Below are 15394 nucleotides of genomic sequence, written 5' to 3'. Positions count from 1 at the left end.
ACCGATCTTATAGTGGTGCTGATCCTATTTGATACATCATTTATGTCCACTACAAACATTAGAGGTGATATTACTCCTTTTGGGTAAACTTTCATTTCTATGGAGAATTCACTGTCCAGTATAACCTCCTGGCTTCAGTTATTCATTGAGCCCATCGCATATTCATGAAACTAATCCATATTATCACATCTTGATTAGTCGTCAGCTCCTTTCAGAAATCTCTAAGTAAACTGAATCTAACTGTTCATTTACTGTTTGCAAAACATCTTGTATGAATAATGGACTGGGCACAGCTGCTTCATGTGCTTGCCTCATTCAATCACACAACACGATTTTTGTAAACATCTGTAAGGCAACACCTCAGTGTTGCCATAGTTCTATAGATGGCTATTGTTCTCGCTTGAAGCTTTTTGAGCTTTGGAGTTAAAAGCTGCCAACAGCACTGCCATCTGTTGGGGATCATCTTATGCAGACTCGACAAAAGCAATCTGTAACAAACTGAAGTCCACCATGTTGGTCTGTAATTCTGTACACCTGATTATTTAACCTTTTTGTAAACGGGAGCAAACTGAACTCTTTTCTGGTCACTTGGGACTATTCACTACCCACGAGATTCTCAAGAAATACAAGTTAGGAAAGAAGTAAACTTAAAAGCCTACTTGCTGTCTGAAGTTTCAAGACCACACACATCCACAATAAATTGAATTGAAGGTTTGGACATGTTCATTGGCTTCATGTACGACCAGAAATTCTTATGATTTTATGATAGGTATTCTGCCAGGAACTGACTGTGAAATTCACTGTAGGTTCCACACTTGACCCCAACTTATGGATGTAAGAGTTGCAAGTAACTTTTCTCCATCAGATTCACTGCATCTCTCTTGCAGCAAGAGTGTCGTAGTGTGTTTTCATGACAATCTCTGGATGGTAACATTAAATCAGGGTGGGGATTTGATTACTTTATTTGGAACCCAATTATCCAGGCAGCAGTTTATATCAATTTTCAGCTTTAACCACAATTGTTCTGTGTTTGCCAGATCTGAACTAGGCAATGTCAGCTCATACTTCAATCAAGATGAGGTTATCAGTTCAACCAAACACAGATACTCACCTAGCTTTCTTGATGACTCTTTTGCCTTTGCTGACCATGGTTCCTGCAAAGGCACCATGATCATTAAACCCTGCCTCAATAGTGATACTCTTGAAAACCTTGGGCTTGTTTATAACCAATAGGTCTAAAACAATTATTTACCATTAGGTCTAAAACAATTATTTCATTTGCGGTTTGTTGGGCTAGTTGCACATGGTAATTGTCAGACAATGGTTTCAGTATTATTTTGCAGGACTGTTCGCTCTTACTGCCAGTAATGTACGCATAGTTTTCTCAGTTGATAATGGGCATATTAAAGTTACCGCTTGCTGCCGCTGCTGCTGCTACTACTACTATATTCTCACTGCATTTCCATGTTATCAAGTTTGGGCTATCTTTGAATGACTGTGCATCCAGGGTGTTAATCTGTCATTCTGCTGAAACATTCATTTATTAATCTAAATCCACCAACCTTGGCTACCCTTGTCTATTTAGTTCACAGTGGACCTTTCAACAGTTAATGCTTCTGTTTATTGTTATATAAACACTCCTTCTGGGTGTCTTTCCGATATATTTTACTGATGTTAATGAAGTCCCCACTTGTTTATTGCGGGTTTCAACCAACTCTTAGTTCATGATTAAGATGTGTGGGCAACTGATTTCTACTAATATACTCTGGCATTAACAACTATAATTTGAGATGCTCATAATAATATTATACATATAACCCAAACAGGCATTCCATAAACACAGGTGTCAATGCTGGTACACTTTTCGTATGGCACTGACATCTACATTCAAGTAATTGTACATGTCACTTAATCCTTGATGGCAATAATGGGTATGACTTGTGATGAGCTCCATTGTTCCCAATTTGTGACTGATACCATATGACTACCCCATTGTTATGTTGTGTATCTCTTATTTGGTTACACCTTTCAAAGAATCCCAAAGGTTATACTTTAATAGTGACAACACAGTACCAGTTATGATGCTGAATCGGCATAATCTGAAACCTGTTGATGGTCTGAGTGATTGTAACTAACAGTTTTTAAAAAATGGTACCAGCATCTCATTTACGTGAATATGACAGACTTCAAAGTTTTATCACAGTTATTCATTCAGAAACAAACAATTGTCTGCTATCCAGATTCTGTTAAGAAGGGGTATTTCAAATGCTTTAATTAGCACCAAAGCAAGAACAATGCAAAATATTTTTTTTTTTAAATTAAAGAAAGATAATCATCAAATATTCCTTACAGACAAAGCAAACAACACAGAACTACTCCATTACTATTATAATTTTAAATAAGATTACAGCTTGAGTGGCTATATCAAACTATTAGCCACCTTTGGCATGACAGTATGACTTAAATGGAAAATTTTTGCCAAAATGATTAACAGTGTTATAAAGCTACAACTGATATTTAAGTTGGAAGGAGCCTAAGCTTGCTCACCAACATTTGTTAATTCAAGCTCTGAGTTAAGGTTCAGCTCTGTATTAACTAACTCACATCTATAATGAACACACATATTAAGCCTTTCATTATTTTGACTCCTATTGATAAAAAGTACTTGTTAAACCACCTACTAATGATTAAATTCAGTAATATCAGATCTGTGCAGGTTAAGTTGTGAAGTTGAAGGCTATGCAGAGCAGCCGCTCCAAAAGGTGTATGAACATATGTACTTTTAAATTTATTAAAGACTTTAAATTATAAGAAAACATTATGAATATTTTTCATACAGATTTAAAAGTTGACTAAACTTGTTTTAGAGTTGTTAATTCTGAATGAGGTTTTTCAAATAGTTAAGTGTTACAAGGGGACTGCACCTACTTGTTACCACTGATGTCATCCAGATTTATTGTATACGCACGGCTTGGCCAGAAATGAAAGTGATGGAAGTGTGAGCCGCAGAAAGAGAACAGCATTTCTGGCTCAGGTCAGGGAAGACTTGAACCATTTATGTTAAGAATAGTTTCCAGGAAGCAACTGACTCAACATAAAGAGTACAGAACGGTATTGGAAAGGTTGTGAAGTCTACCCCTTACATGGGAAAATTTTTATTTTCAATTTTTACATTATTTACACTGCAAATAAACACACATATAGCTCAATTATCATATTTATTAATATTTTCATAAAAAGCATGAAAATGAAAGGCACAGGTAAGTATGGGATTGCAAATATACAGGGTGACTCACGAGGTTTTCCCAGATTGCTGAAGGTTATTCCCTGGTTTATTTGAAACAAAAAATGTAAATAAAGTAATGTGATCAGATCCATAATAAAGGAGCTACAACATAGTTCCGAAACATGCCACATGGTGTATGGAGCTTGTGTTCACAGGACACACGATCAGTCTTAGGCAGACAAGCGCATAACAGCCACATTGTTGATACTGCAGTCACTGTTTACTGTTATTGTCCTCCTGTGTACAGTACACTTTGCAATGCCATTGAAGTTTTCATTGCAGGAGTATGGAGAGAGAGTGTACATTTTAGCTGCTGTTGCCGAATATCACTATCGGTACACTAATCGTAGGATTCCGAGTGCCAAAAACTCAGTAGCACATTTCGAACACTGCTAGAAACTGGTACTCTTCCCAGTATTCATATTCACTCCGAAACACACTGTGACGTTCAAGAAGAGAAAAACACTCTTAATTCAGTAGAACGACGTCCTCGTTCAAGTACAAGGCGCCTAGCTACGAGATTGAACGTTTCACAATCTAAGGTATGTAGGATTCCTCATGAGAATGGACTGTATCTTTTTCATGTGTAGAAAGTTCACCAATTAGACACACATGATTGTGCCAACCATTTGCACTTTTGTAACTGGTTAAATAGAAATTGGCAGCTCTATCACTTAATAATGTTCAGTGATGAGGCAACCTTTACAGGAGATGGTATCAACAACATGCATGTCTAGGCAGACTAAAATCTCCATGTCATAGTAGTATCTCAATTTCAATGCCGATTCTGTGTCATGTGTGTGACCAGTTACTGGAGCCGTTTATTCTCCCAAGAAATTTAAATGGTCAGATGTGCGGTAACTTTTTACGACAAGACTTACCACAGCTTCTTGAAGATGTTCCTCTGGAAACAAGACGCCACATGTACGTCCAATAAGATGGGGCACCTGCACACTCCCACCGTGTGGTAACAGCTTATCTTAACCAGCAATTCGCACATCAATGAATTGGTCGTGTGGCCCTATCAACTGGCCTGCAAGATCCCCAGATTTAACACCCCTAGATTACTGCAACTGGGAGTGGATGAAAGACATTATGTATGAAGTTGAAGTGGAATCATGAGAAGAATTGATGCAACGCATTTTTGATGTCACAATGTCAATAAGGAACAAGCACGTGAAATTCTGAAATGCTACTTGCGCGATTCACTCCCATGTGAATCTTTGTCTTCAAATGCAGGGAGGAAATTTCGAACACTTGCTCTAAATCCACTCTGAATGCAAGAGACTGCTACAAAATTGTATGCATTTTTTATAGTGAAATCATAAAAGTTTTTTCTGCTTTTTCCTGAGTTTTTCAATTACTGTGTCTCCTTAATTGTGGATCTGATCCCATTACTTTATTTGCATTTTTTGTTCCAAATAACCTAAGGAATACCCTCCGGGGGGAAAACCTCGTGACTCACCCTGTATTTTTATGAAAGGGTTAAGCTTACAGTGTCCACTAGTACTCTGCAAATTATAACCACAGCACTTGTAAATCGTCATCTGTAAAACCATTAAAGTTTTTATGTATACCTTGCAATCTCTGCCTGGAAATTTATTTGCAATATCAAATTTTCCTTCACATCTTCATTTCATGCCTTTTATGAAAATAGTAATAAATACAATATATGGAGCATTATTTATGGTAATTTTCAGAGCAAGTAACATACGAACTAGAAATTAAAAAAGTTTCCACACGGGGAATTGACTTCACAATGCTTCCTTTACAATCCTACACTTTTTCCACTGTGCCAACAGCTGACCGGAAACTACGCTAACATAAATGACTCATGCTTCACCCGCCCCAAGCCAAAAAAAGTTTTTTTTTAAACACCTGCCCATCTGGAGCTCCGATTTCCCTCACTTTCACTTCTTTGCAAGACCTACATGTAGCAGAAATTTAGACAAAATCTAAGATGATGAGAAGGCACGATCTCCTTGATCAGGCTATGACTTGAAATTCTAGTAGATTCTATGTACTAGAGGACTGGGGGTGTGGTTTGTATGGGCTTCTAGAAGGCTCAACTGGCTGACCCTAAGACAATGTTATCTACCCCCACATGATTTTCATGCTGATCTGCATACAACAATGGGGAATCAAAAGAGTGGCTGAACCTTCACCCTTGACACTGACTCTTTATCTCTGTATTATGCTTTCATATGTCATACTAGTACGGAGCTGTGTCTGTTATACGGTGAGCTTCTTCTAATTAGGGCACTGGTAACAACATTTAAAATGTCAAAGAAACCACACATTCTCTTTGATAGCACAATGCAGCTCTCTTAATCTATTGCATCAAAGAAATATTGCTTTCTGTAAATAGATAAAAGGATTTGTGTGAACTTACATTTAGGAGAGAGAGAAAGCCTAGACACTTTATCAGGAGGTGGTCCACGAAGATCAACATCAGCTGAAGATGGCTGAGCTCCTGGAGGTGAAGGTGACATCGAGCCTTCACGTCTCTTACGAAAACTGCGTCCTTTGCGTGGTGATTTCACATCTTTGAATATAGTAGTCACAGGACTTGAGACTGCTGGAACACTAATACGTGGTGGTGAAGGTGGCGAGGGAGAAGATATAACGTCAGGTTCAGGAAGTTCAGGAACAGGGCCGGAATTTCGTGGAGAAGTTTGTCTCAATCTGTTTCCTCTTGGCGGCACCATCCTACTGATGTCAACTTCATGATCCTTCCCTCGGTCCTTCTCTTTTTGTCTCTCCCGCTCCTTCTCTCGTTCTCGATCCCTCTCCCTCTCCTTCTCTCGTTCTCGCTCCCTCTCCTTCTCTCGCTCTCGCTCCCGCTCCCTCTCCTTCTCTCGCTCTCTCTCTCGTTCACGCTCCCTTTCCTTCTCTCGCTCCCTCTCCTCTCGTTCTCGTTCCTTCTCCCGTTCTCGTTCCCTCTCCTTCTCCCGTTCTCGCTCTCGCTCCCTTTCCTTCTCTCGTTCTCGCTCCCTTTCCACTCGTTCTCGCTCCCTCTCCCTTTCCTTCTCTCGCTCCTTCTCCCTTTCTTTTTCTCGTTCTCGCTCCCTCTCCTTTTCCTTTTCACGTTCTTTTTCCTTTTCTTTTTCTCTCTCTTTTTCTTTCTCTCTTTCCCTCTCTTTTTCCTTGTCTCTTTCTCTCTCTTTTTCCTTCTCTCTTTCCCTCTCCCGTTTCTTTGGAGATGGACGGCTGGCTGTTGTAGAGACATTTTTCTCTGCTACGTTTGATACAACAAGCGATGCTGGAGATTCAGCTCTGGTAACAGTGGCTGTTCGACTTGCTGAATCACGGCCATTTGCAACTACAGCTGAAACAGGTACACGGGACCCACGGTGTCGCTGGGGAGCTGGAGTTGGCACCACCGCATCTAAAGGTTGTTTAACATCCAACTGACTGGCAGAAGTGGAAGGAGACGGCTGTCTTACTTCTAGCCGTGGATCTTTTCGTACAAGACGGGATTCCTTAATATTACGTTGTGAGGAAGTGAGAGCTCCACTATCAGGTGCAGTGGAAAGAGGGACACCAGCAGTGGAAGCAGCAGCAGCAGCTGCTGCTGCTGCTGCTGCTGCTGCAGCAGCTGTACCACCACGTGTTCGTGCTAGTCGTGGATCTCGTGACTGCCGTGGAAGTGTGGAAGTCTTGTTGCGCGGTAGCTGCAAAAAAGAATAAATCTGAAGAGTGGTAATATTATCTTACAGTAAATTTTAAGTATAAGTGCAGACTTGCTGATGAGTGACTAGAAGACAATAACTTAAACCAGAATACTGCATGATAACAAATAAAACGAAAGTTGTATTCGGCGGTCCAAAATGTGTTGCATGGTGATAAGGCAGGAAGTGTGTTCCACATTTTAGAAATAAAACAACAAATGGATACAGTTCACGACAAATGAGACAAGCAAAGATTATTAAAAAAAAAAGTATAGCCTTACCAAGTGTTTGCATATCTTGCCAGTGGCAGCAGTGTTCCTATGTAGTGTTTAGTCTAGTCTTTTTCTAATAAACTTCTGAGAAGATGTACACAATTATTACTGTGTGTGTGTGTGTGTGTGTGTGTGTGTGTGTGTTTCGTAGTGTTTATTATTTTTTTTCCAAGCATTTGCATATTTAGTGAGTGTAAGTGGATACAAGCCAACTTTGTAGTAGTAATAGTATGGAGAAGTATAGCAGTGCTACTTAAATTATATTTAGTGACTGCTTGGAAGACAGATTATTCCTCACTGGATAGTTGAACAAGGTAAGTATGAATAGAGACTGTGCCTCTTGTGTATACATCCAAGGTGAATTTATCAGTATCCAAAAACAGTTGCATTGTTCACAGACGGCAGGCTTCAGACTGCTACTCTAGGCTGTGGTTGCCTTGAGGCACTTGTGGCTAAGGCTGTGGAACCTCATCACCTGCTAGCCTCTTTGATCACCTTCAGTACACCAGACATGGTCGGTTCACACTCAGCTCTACAAATATCAATGGCCTGCTCACACTGGGTGGAAGACGATGCAATGTCCATTAACATCGTAGAAACATACTTGTGGCCTTGCTAATTGATAGGCTTACACCCGAGCCAGTACAGGGCCTTCATCTGTTGGGACTGTGGCTTATCCCTCTGAAATATCCATACAAGAGCACAGGACTAGTATTGCTTGTCACTAGCACTGGGTGTTGGAGCCCCTCAGGGAAAAGTAGGCAATTTGGCATGGAAGCCCTGAGCCCACGCAATAACTTGCCGAAATGTTTGGAGGGTCACATCCAAAATGCAGATGACGCTCTGTTGACAATCAATAGCAATGAAATGTTAGTTAGGGTTGAAGAAGCACAAGGAAGTAAACAGGCTGTGCCCTTTCAAAGAATCCTCCTGACAATCACTTCAATCAATTTAGGGAAACTGCTAATACCTAAATCTGGAAGGCCAAATGCGGTCTGGGCTCCCACTCTCCCAAATGTGGGTCCAAGCAGCTACTGACAAGGGAACCTCCCCATCGCACCCCCCTCAGATTTAGTTATAAGTTGGCACAGTGGATAGGCCTTGAAAAACTGAACACAGATCAACTGAGAAAACAGGAAGAAGTTGTGTGGAACTGTGAAAAAATAAGCAAAATATAAAAACTGAGTAGTTCATGGGAAGATAGGCAATATCAAGGATATTGGGATCGCAGGAGCGCCGTGGTCTCGTGATAACATGAACAGCTGCGGAACGAAAGGTCCTTGGTTCAAATCTTCCATCGAGTGAAAAGTTTAATTTTTTATTTTCAGTTTATGTGACAAACTCTTATGTTTTCATCACTTTTTTGGGAGTGATTATCACATCCACAAGAAAACCTAAATCGGGCTAGGTAGAAGAATCTTTTTACCTACCCATTCGCCAAGTGTACAAGTTAGGTGGGTCGACAACATATTCCTGTCATGTGACGTACATGCAGTCACCAGTGTCGTATAGAATATATCAGATGTGTTTTCCTGTGGAGGAATCGGTTGACGTGTGACCTTGCGATCAAATGTTTTTGGTTCCCATTGGAGAGGCACATCCTTTCGTCTACTAATCGCACGGTTTTGCGATGCGGTCGCAAAACACAGATACTGAACTTATTACAGTGAACAGAGACGTCAATGAACGAACTGACAGATAATAACTATGCAAAAATAAAGAAAGTAAAATTTTCACTCGAGTGAAGACTTGAACCAAGGACCTCTCGTTCCGCAGCAGCTCACGCTACCACGGGACCACGCCGCTCCTGTGCTCAGATCGTCCATTATGTTGCCTATGTGGCCCATGGACTACTCAGTTTGTATATTTTGCTTATTTTTTCACAGTTCCACACAACTTCTTCCTGTTTTCTCAATTGATCTGTGTTCAGTTTATCAAGGCCTATCCACTGTGCCAACTTATAACTAAATCTGAGGGGGGTGCGATGGGGAGGTTCCCTTGTGAGAGCACAGGGTGCAACTGGCTGCAATCATTACCCCATGTCCGCATATGGGTTTGGAGGCCATTCTCGGCTCCTATACCAAGTGGTTAGAAACAACCTGTAAAGCTTTTAAGTGTACTGCAGAGTAGGTTGTGCTGAGAAATAATTGTTAAGAAAAAAGTGCGATATATTGCCCTGTTTCAGAGTTAATTATCAATGAAGTTAGCCAATCAAGCTGTTACACATGCAAATTCAAGCAGCCTGCCACAGACAGTGACATCAAATATGTTCAAGGTTTGGTTTCTTAAAAACAACAAGAGAAATATAAAAATTGGACATGGGACAGTAGTAAGGATCAAACCCAAGCCTAAGGCTGAGCAGCCTTGTGCCCTATCGTTGTGAGAACAACTGACACTAATGGTATCTGGCGGGTCACTTGAATTTGCGCAAAGAACACCCTGATTGACTAACTTCCATGATAATTAACTCTGAAATGGCACAATATATCAAATTTTTTTCTTAACAATTATCTCTCTACACAACCTACCCTGTACCCCCCTTACAAGCTTTTCAGACTGTTTCTGACCACTATATGTGTGATGGCTGATTCGCTGAAGACAGACAGCCCAGCATACAAGATGAAAGCTGAGATAGTGTTTAGCACAACTGATCACAGTTCCTCTGGTTTGGAGCAGGGTGGAGAGGATGAATTTGAAAGTAATAGCATATCTACATATCTCACAGAAAAATCTTAAGAACTTTCCATGTTACATTATGTTAGTGCACAGATCGAGGTCTATCCAGTGACTCAGTGGCCATTCTGGTACCGAGGATGGAGATGGAAATGACGTTCCATGCTTCTTGACAGAGCATAGGGGAACGATGCAGGAGACGCACCATCGTACTAGGCAAGGTCCTAATGGAGGTGCTTTGCCGTTGCCTTCCTCCGACCGTAATGGGGATGGATGATGAAGATGAAGATGCTGATGATGACGATGACACAACACCCAGTCATCTCAGGGCGGGTGAAAATCCCTGACCCTGCTAGGAATCTGCCCTGACCCTGCTAGGAATCTGAACTCGAGACCCCGTGCTCGGGAGGCGAGAACGCTACGCAAGACCATGAGCTGCGGGCGGTACTGGGAATGACAAATTAAATTCCATTTTACAAAATCTTTTAACTGAGGAAGATTGTACTATGGTTCCTCCTTTTACCTGATGCACGAATACCAAGAATGTCCTATAAGGGTATGGGACAATTAACTAAAATCGCTCAACCAACGAAAGGCTACTGGTCCCGATGGGACACCTAAAATAGGTTCTTCATAAGAGTATTCAAAAGGACTTGCCCCTCTACTAGCAGTAATCTATGAGGGCGTGTTGGGAAGTAATGCTGCTGAATTTTTACATCAAAATGGGGAAATAAAACAAATATTGTAAACATTCTAAATCTCTATTCTTAATACCTGCATATTTGTAGCCCTCGGCCACTGCTAGAGGGCTCCGACTAGTAGCATGTAACATGGTGGTGTGTAATTTAACTCTGTCAGTGCATGAGGAACAATGTGCTGCAATCAAGGCCCAAATTCAAAAAGTTGATCCAACAAGGAGCACCTTCTCCTTCAGCCCAACAATGCCAGACTACACAAGTGCTGTGACATATTCACAATCCAATGCCTCTGGTTCACAGTCATCAATTATCCATACAGTTCCAACTTAGTCCCATTCAATTTTCATATGCTTCCAAAACTTGAATAACAATTTCGAGAACTTCATTTTGATAGTGATGAAGCATTGCAGGCAGAGGTGAGGTGGTTGTTCCATCAACAAAGTCAAAAATTCTACATGACAGCATCAACTCTCACTGGGAGAAATGAGTTTGTCACAAGGGTGACTATGTTAAGAAATAAATATGGATACATGAACAATATAGAAGTAGAGTGTTAACAACATTTGTTTTATTTAAAAAGCTTTAATATTTTCATATAAAAAATTCAGAGAGATAAATTTTCAGCACACCATTTTTTACATATCGCTGGAGGAATGAAGTGTTTAAAACATTTGGAAAAATGTACAGGTAATTTTTGCTTCCAAGAAGAGTAAACTGTTGCACATAACTATAGGCCTACATCGCTAAAGTCAATCTATTTTAGAATTTTGGTACATACTTTATACTTGCATATAATGGTATTTCTGGAGACTGAAAATCTCCTCAATAAGAAACAACATGTGAAATGCAGCTTGCTCTTCATCGGCCACACACACAAGGCTGTAGATACTGATGCACTGGCTGACGTCACATTTCTCGTCAAATGGCAGGTGTTCCATACAGTTCCGCATATACATTATCAGACTGGCTTTGTAATTCAACTGTAAAGTTTCTAGCAAATAGAGCACAGTACGTCATTTTTAACAGAGAGAAACCTTTTGGAAAACCAGTAGCTTCGTGCATACGCAATATTTTTAAGTGTTACAGGGCCATTGTTGTTCACAATAAATTTTATACGCGGGGTGTTCAAAAAGTCTCTCTGCAGTGCCGTATGATTGTTAGCCGCGCGTGCCATATGCCGCAGTGAATATACCGAAATGAAACTGCGTTTACTGCTTTGTTGAAAAATTTGGGACCCACAATCCGATGTCTAGAAATTGCAATCCAAACTCTTATTTTCACATAATGAAGTGATTCCTCATGAATACATAATGGATTTGCAGTGCTCCACAGAAGAGAATTTTGCGAGTCCATGTACCCGGATAAATGAAACCACGCCTCATCAGTGAAAAACGTTTCATTAAGAATATCCCTTCCATTTTGTTGAAGGAAATTTTTGAACCATTGACAATAATGCAGTTTCTTGCCATGATCAGTATTTTTCAGTTCTTGCATGACTCACTTTGTATAGGGCAAGTTCTAATTTTTTTCCTGTGTGGGCCATTCCGACACTAACATTGATTTCCTCAGCGAGTTTTCTTACTGATTTGTTCGGACTCATTGACATTTTGTCGAAAATATAGAGTAGTTTATCCTCAGACAAAACGCTAGGATGACCACTTATCGGTGCATCTGTCACTGAAACCATACTTCGAAATTTGTTAATCAAATCTCGCACATTATTGTGATGTGGGAGTGTTGTCTCCAGGAAAGCTGAATTAAATGTTTGACGAACTGAAACTGTGTATTTACCACCAGTTTTGAACACTTGTTCAACTAAAAACAGGCATTCTTCAAAGGCTAGCATTTTAACAATGACAAAAACGAAACAAACGAACAAAGGAACTAAACTTAAAAATTCGTGTCAACACGTAACGACACACACCAACGATACTACTGACGCTGACTGAGATAAATGAGAGAGTGGAATATTGGGAGAAGCCACTTAAAGGGAAGTAACCCAGGCAGGTAAACAATCAATACGGCATGCGCGGCTAACAGTCACACGGCACTGCGGCGAGACTTTTTGAACACCTTGTATATGATCTAGTGGGTTTTATCGCAAGTTCCAACACGCTGCTCGCAGATGATGATGTGTATAGAAAAGTAGCTGCAAAATTGTAGCACAATACAATAATAACTGCAGCGAATCAAAACTTTGATTGGCAGCTGACAATCCATATAAACAAACTTATCATATTGTGCATAAATAAGCAGAAAGACACTATTTTGATTACATAGCTGTCACACAGAAAACTAACTGTACGAAAGGCAGACGTCAGATTCATTGAGACTATCTGTAGGAAGAGTACCGTATTTACTCGAATCTGAGACGCACCTGAAAAATGAGACTTGAAATCAAGGGAAAAAAAAAATGTACCCTGAAATTTGAGCCTCAAAATTCAAGGGTAGAGAAAAGTTTTAGACCGTACCTCCAAATCGAAGCAAAGTTGGTCCATTGTAGCATGAGACACAATTTAGGTCGAAAGGATGAAGATACAGCTACAATAGTTTGGTTCCAGTCATAAGCTTAACAGTTAAGGTTTACCAAGTAGCCATTGCTATGTGTCAGGCACTCCGTCAGGCAGTGCACTCTCAGCAGGCTTGCTTTTGTGCGTGCTACCGCCGCTTACAATTAAAAAAAGAGAGGAATGTTCTCATAAGCTAAACAAAAGCAATAGACTGCTATTTGTTGTTACTTACACTGCTGCTTTCTTTGATAATGATCAAACAAGAACCAAATGATAGACTGTGTATGACAGAAGATGTTCTGAACGAGAGTTTAGTGAACATTTGTCTCCGTTTGAAAATCTTTGCAGACACCTCTTTAGTACACTACATTCTGCACAGAAATTAGAGACATTTTAGATTTAAAAATCTAGTCAGTTGCGGTGCTTCATTTCTGACTGTATCACTATTCACCATAAGAACAATACGAATATAAACGTGACATGATATGTATATTCTTCCGCGTTTGCTGTTGTCTCACTCTAGTTTTGTAGTTTATTGGGCAGACAGGATTGAGATGAGATAGCAGCAAACACGAAAGAATACACAGCATAACGTTTACATTCTTCTACCTTTTCTTTTAATTTATTTGCTAACGCAGAGGTTTTGGTGCAAGTATTTATCCTCATGCCTGCAAAGCATCCCTGTGTAGCGCTACATATATTCGGCGGCAGAAGTTAGTTGTGGTGGCACCTACCAACATTTTTCAGAACTTCCGCTTACTTTGCACTCTATTCTAAGCCGCAGGCGGTTTTTTGGATTACAAAAACTGGAAAAATGTGCGGCATAGATTCGAGTAATATGGTACCACACAGGAGGTAACTTTCAAAATCCTTGTTTGACCACTAAATAAGTGTTGTGCCTCAGTGTAGGAAGTATAGATAACAGAGAAGCCGTTTACGACATTTTTTATTGTTCCATCAAATTTCCTATTTCCACAATGTTAATTTGCACTCAATTTTGCTTCAACATATTTATAATTTTCCTGTGATTTACACATTACGAAAAAATGTTTTGTGGAGAAAAAAATGATGCTGGCATGATATGGCCATCCAGTAGTGTTTACAAATACTACGTGTTAAGGTTCTTGACACCAGGGCACTCTACTCAGGTGATTTGAACCCGTAAATGTGTAAAAGTTGGAACAATTCATACTGTATCTCCCACCGTTGCCAAACTCTACTTTGTGTGGTTGGTGGCTGATAAGAGTGAGTAGGTTTGTTCAAATAAAGATATCATGACCAATTACAACCATTTCCAAAGTGTCTCTATTCTGCAAACACAGTTTTGAGATTTTTGTAATCATTGTGGCACCTTTGTCGAACCATATTTAACAAGTTTCAGCATTTGGCCACTTGTAGCGCTAGTTGACACTGTCATTCACTTTGTGTTGCTGAACTGTTTTTAGTTTAAATATAGTACCTGTTATGTATTTTCTTCATGGTGAGCAAAACGTGTTTCGAGAATTTATTCTCATTGTGAAGCACAGTATTTACATGTTACACAAAGAACCAACGTGAATGATAGTTTGCGTTTGTGTGATTTTCCATGTAATTGAGGAGGCGCAGTACTTGATAATCTCAAAAAGATTACTACAGTGCAAGAATGCAGAATAACACATATTCAAACACCACACAAAACACTTATGTACATATTTGCACTTGACAATGAGAAAAAATTCTCATAATGCGCCATGCTAAGCATAAAAAAATACGTAATTGTGCACTATTTCATTATTTAAATAACAAATGACAGCTGCAGGCTTTCAAAAACATTGATTATGACATATGAAATTGAGTCAAACATTCCTACTTCTCACACAGTTATCAGTTCCACTTACATCAGCAGTTTTTATTACATAATAAACCTTTAGTAGATAAAAACTAGTTCCTGACAAGTCTTTTGATGCCTTTTATGTACATATACATAAAGTGCGAAAATGAAAGGGGGCACCCCATACATAACTTTTACAGCTTAAAAGGTTATTTCCCACATTTTTCTTAAGTCCCTTGAAATGTGTAAAAGTGGGATTTTACTGTAGCTGTATTGTGCAAAAGAAGGCATTCGGTCAGTAGGTGTAGGCAGAGTACTTCATAGTTAGGAATGTGAAATTATACATAATGTCATCAAATTTATGAATGAAGAGAGAAATGATGTGTCCTGCATTTCACCTTCTGCATCATAGCCACTTACAGAAACCTTTCACTACTGCTGTCCCCTCTCTTGTCCAGCTGTCATGACAACTGT

At 39.8% G+C, this 15394-nt stretch overlaps 1 protein-coding gene across 3 annotated transcripts in view; it reads right to left on the bottom strand.

Moving 5' to 3' along the window:
- LOC126199339 (pre-mRNA cleavage complex 2 protein Pcf11-like) overlaps positions 1 to 15394 on the bottom strand; it is a 153044-nt gene that overhangs the window by 93128 nt on the left and 44522 nt on the right. For 2 of the 3 annotated variants that reach the window (XM_049936191.1, XM_049936193.1), the window contains exon 6: positions 5679 to 6960. In XM_049936191.1, coding sequence (XP_049792148.1) covers positions 5679 to 6960 — 1282 coding nt within the window. The remainder of the gene's footprint in view (positions 1 to 5678; positions 6961 to 15394) is intronic. The other variant, XM_049936192.1, reaches the window with a different exon arrangement.

The sequence above is a fragment of the Schistocerca nitens genome, chromosome 8 (assembly GCF_023898315.1).
Source record: "Schistocerca nitens isolate TAMUIC-IGC-003100 chromosome 8, iqSchNite1.1, whole genome shotgun sequence".
NCBI lineage: Eukaryota > Metazoa > Arthropoda > Insecta > Orthoptera > Acrididae > Schistocerca > Schistocerca nitens.
The sequence above is the reverse complement of the archived record's forward strand: the minus strand, read 5'-3'. Positions and strand labels throughout refer to the sequence as shown.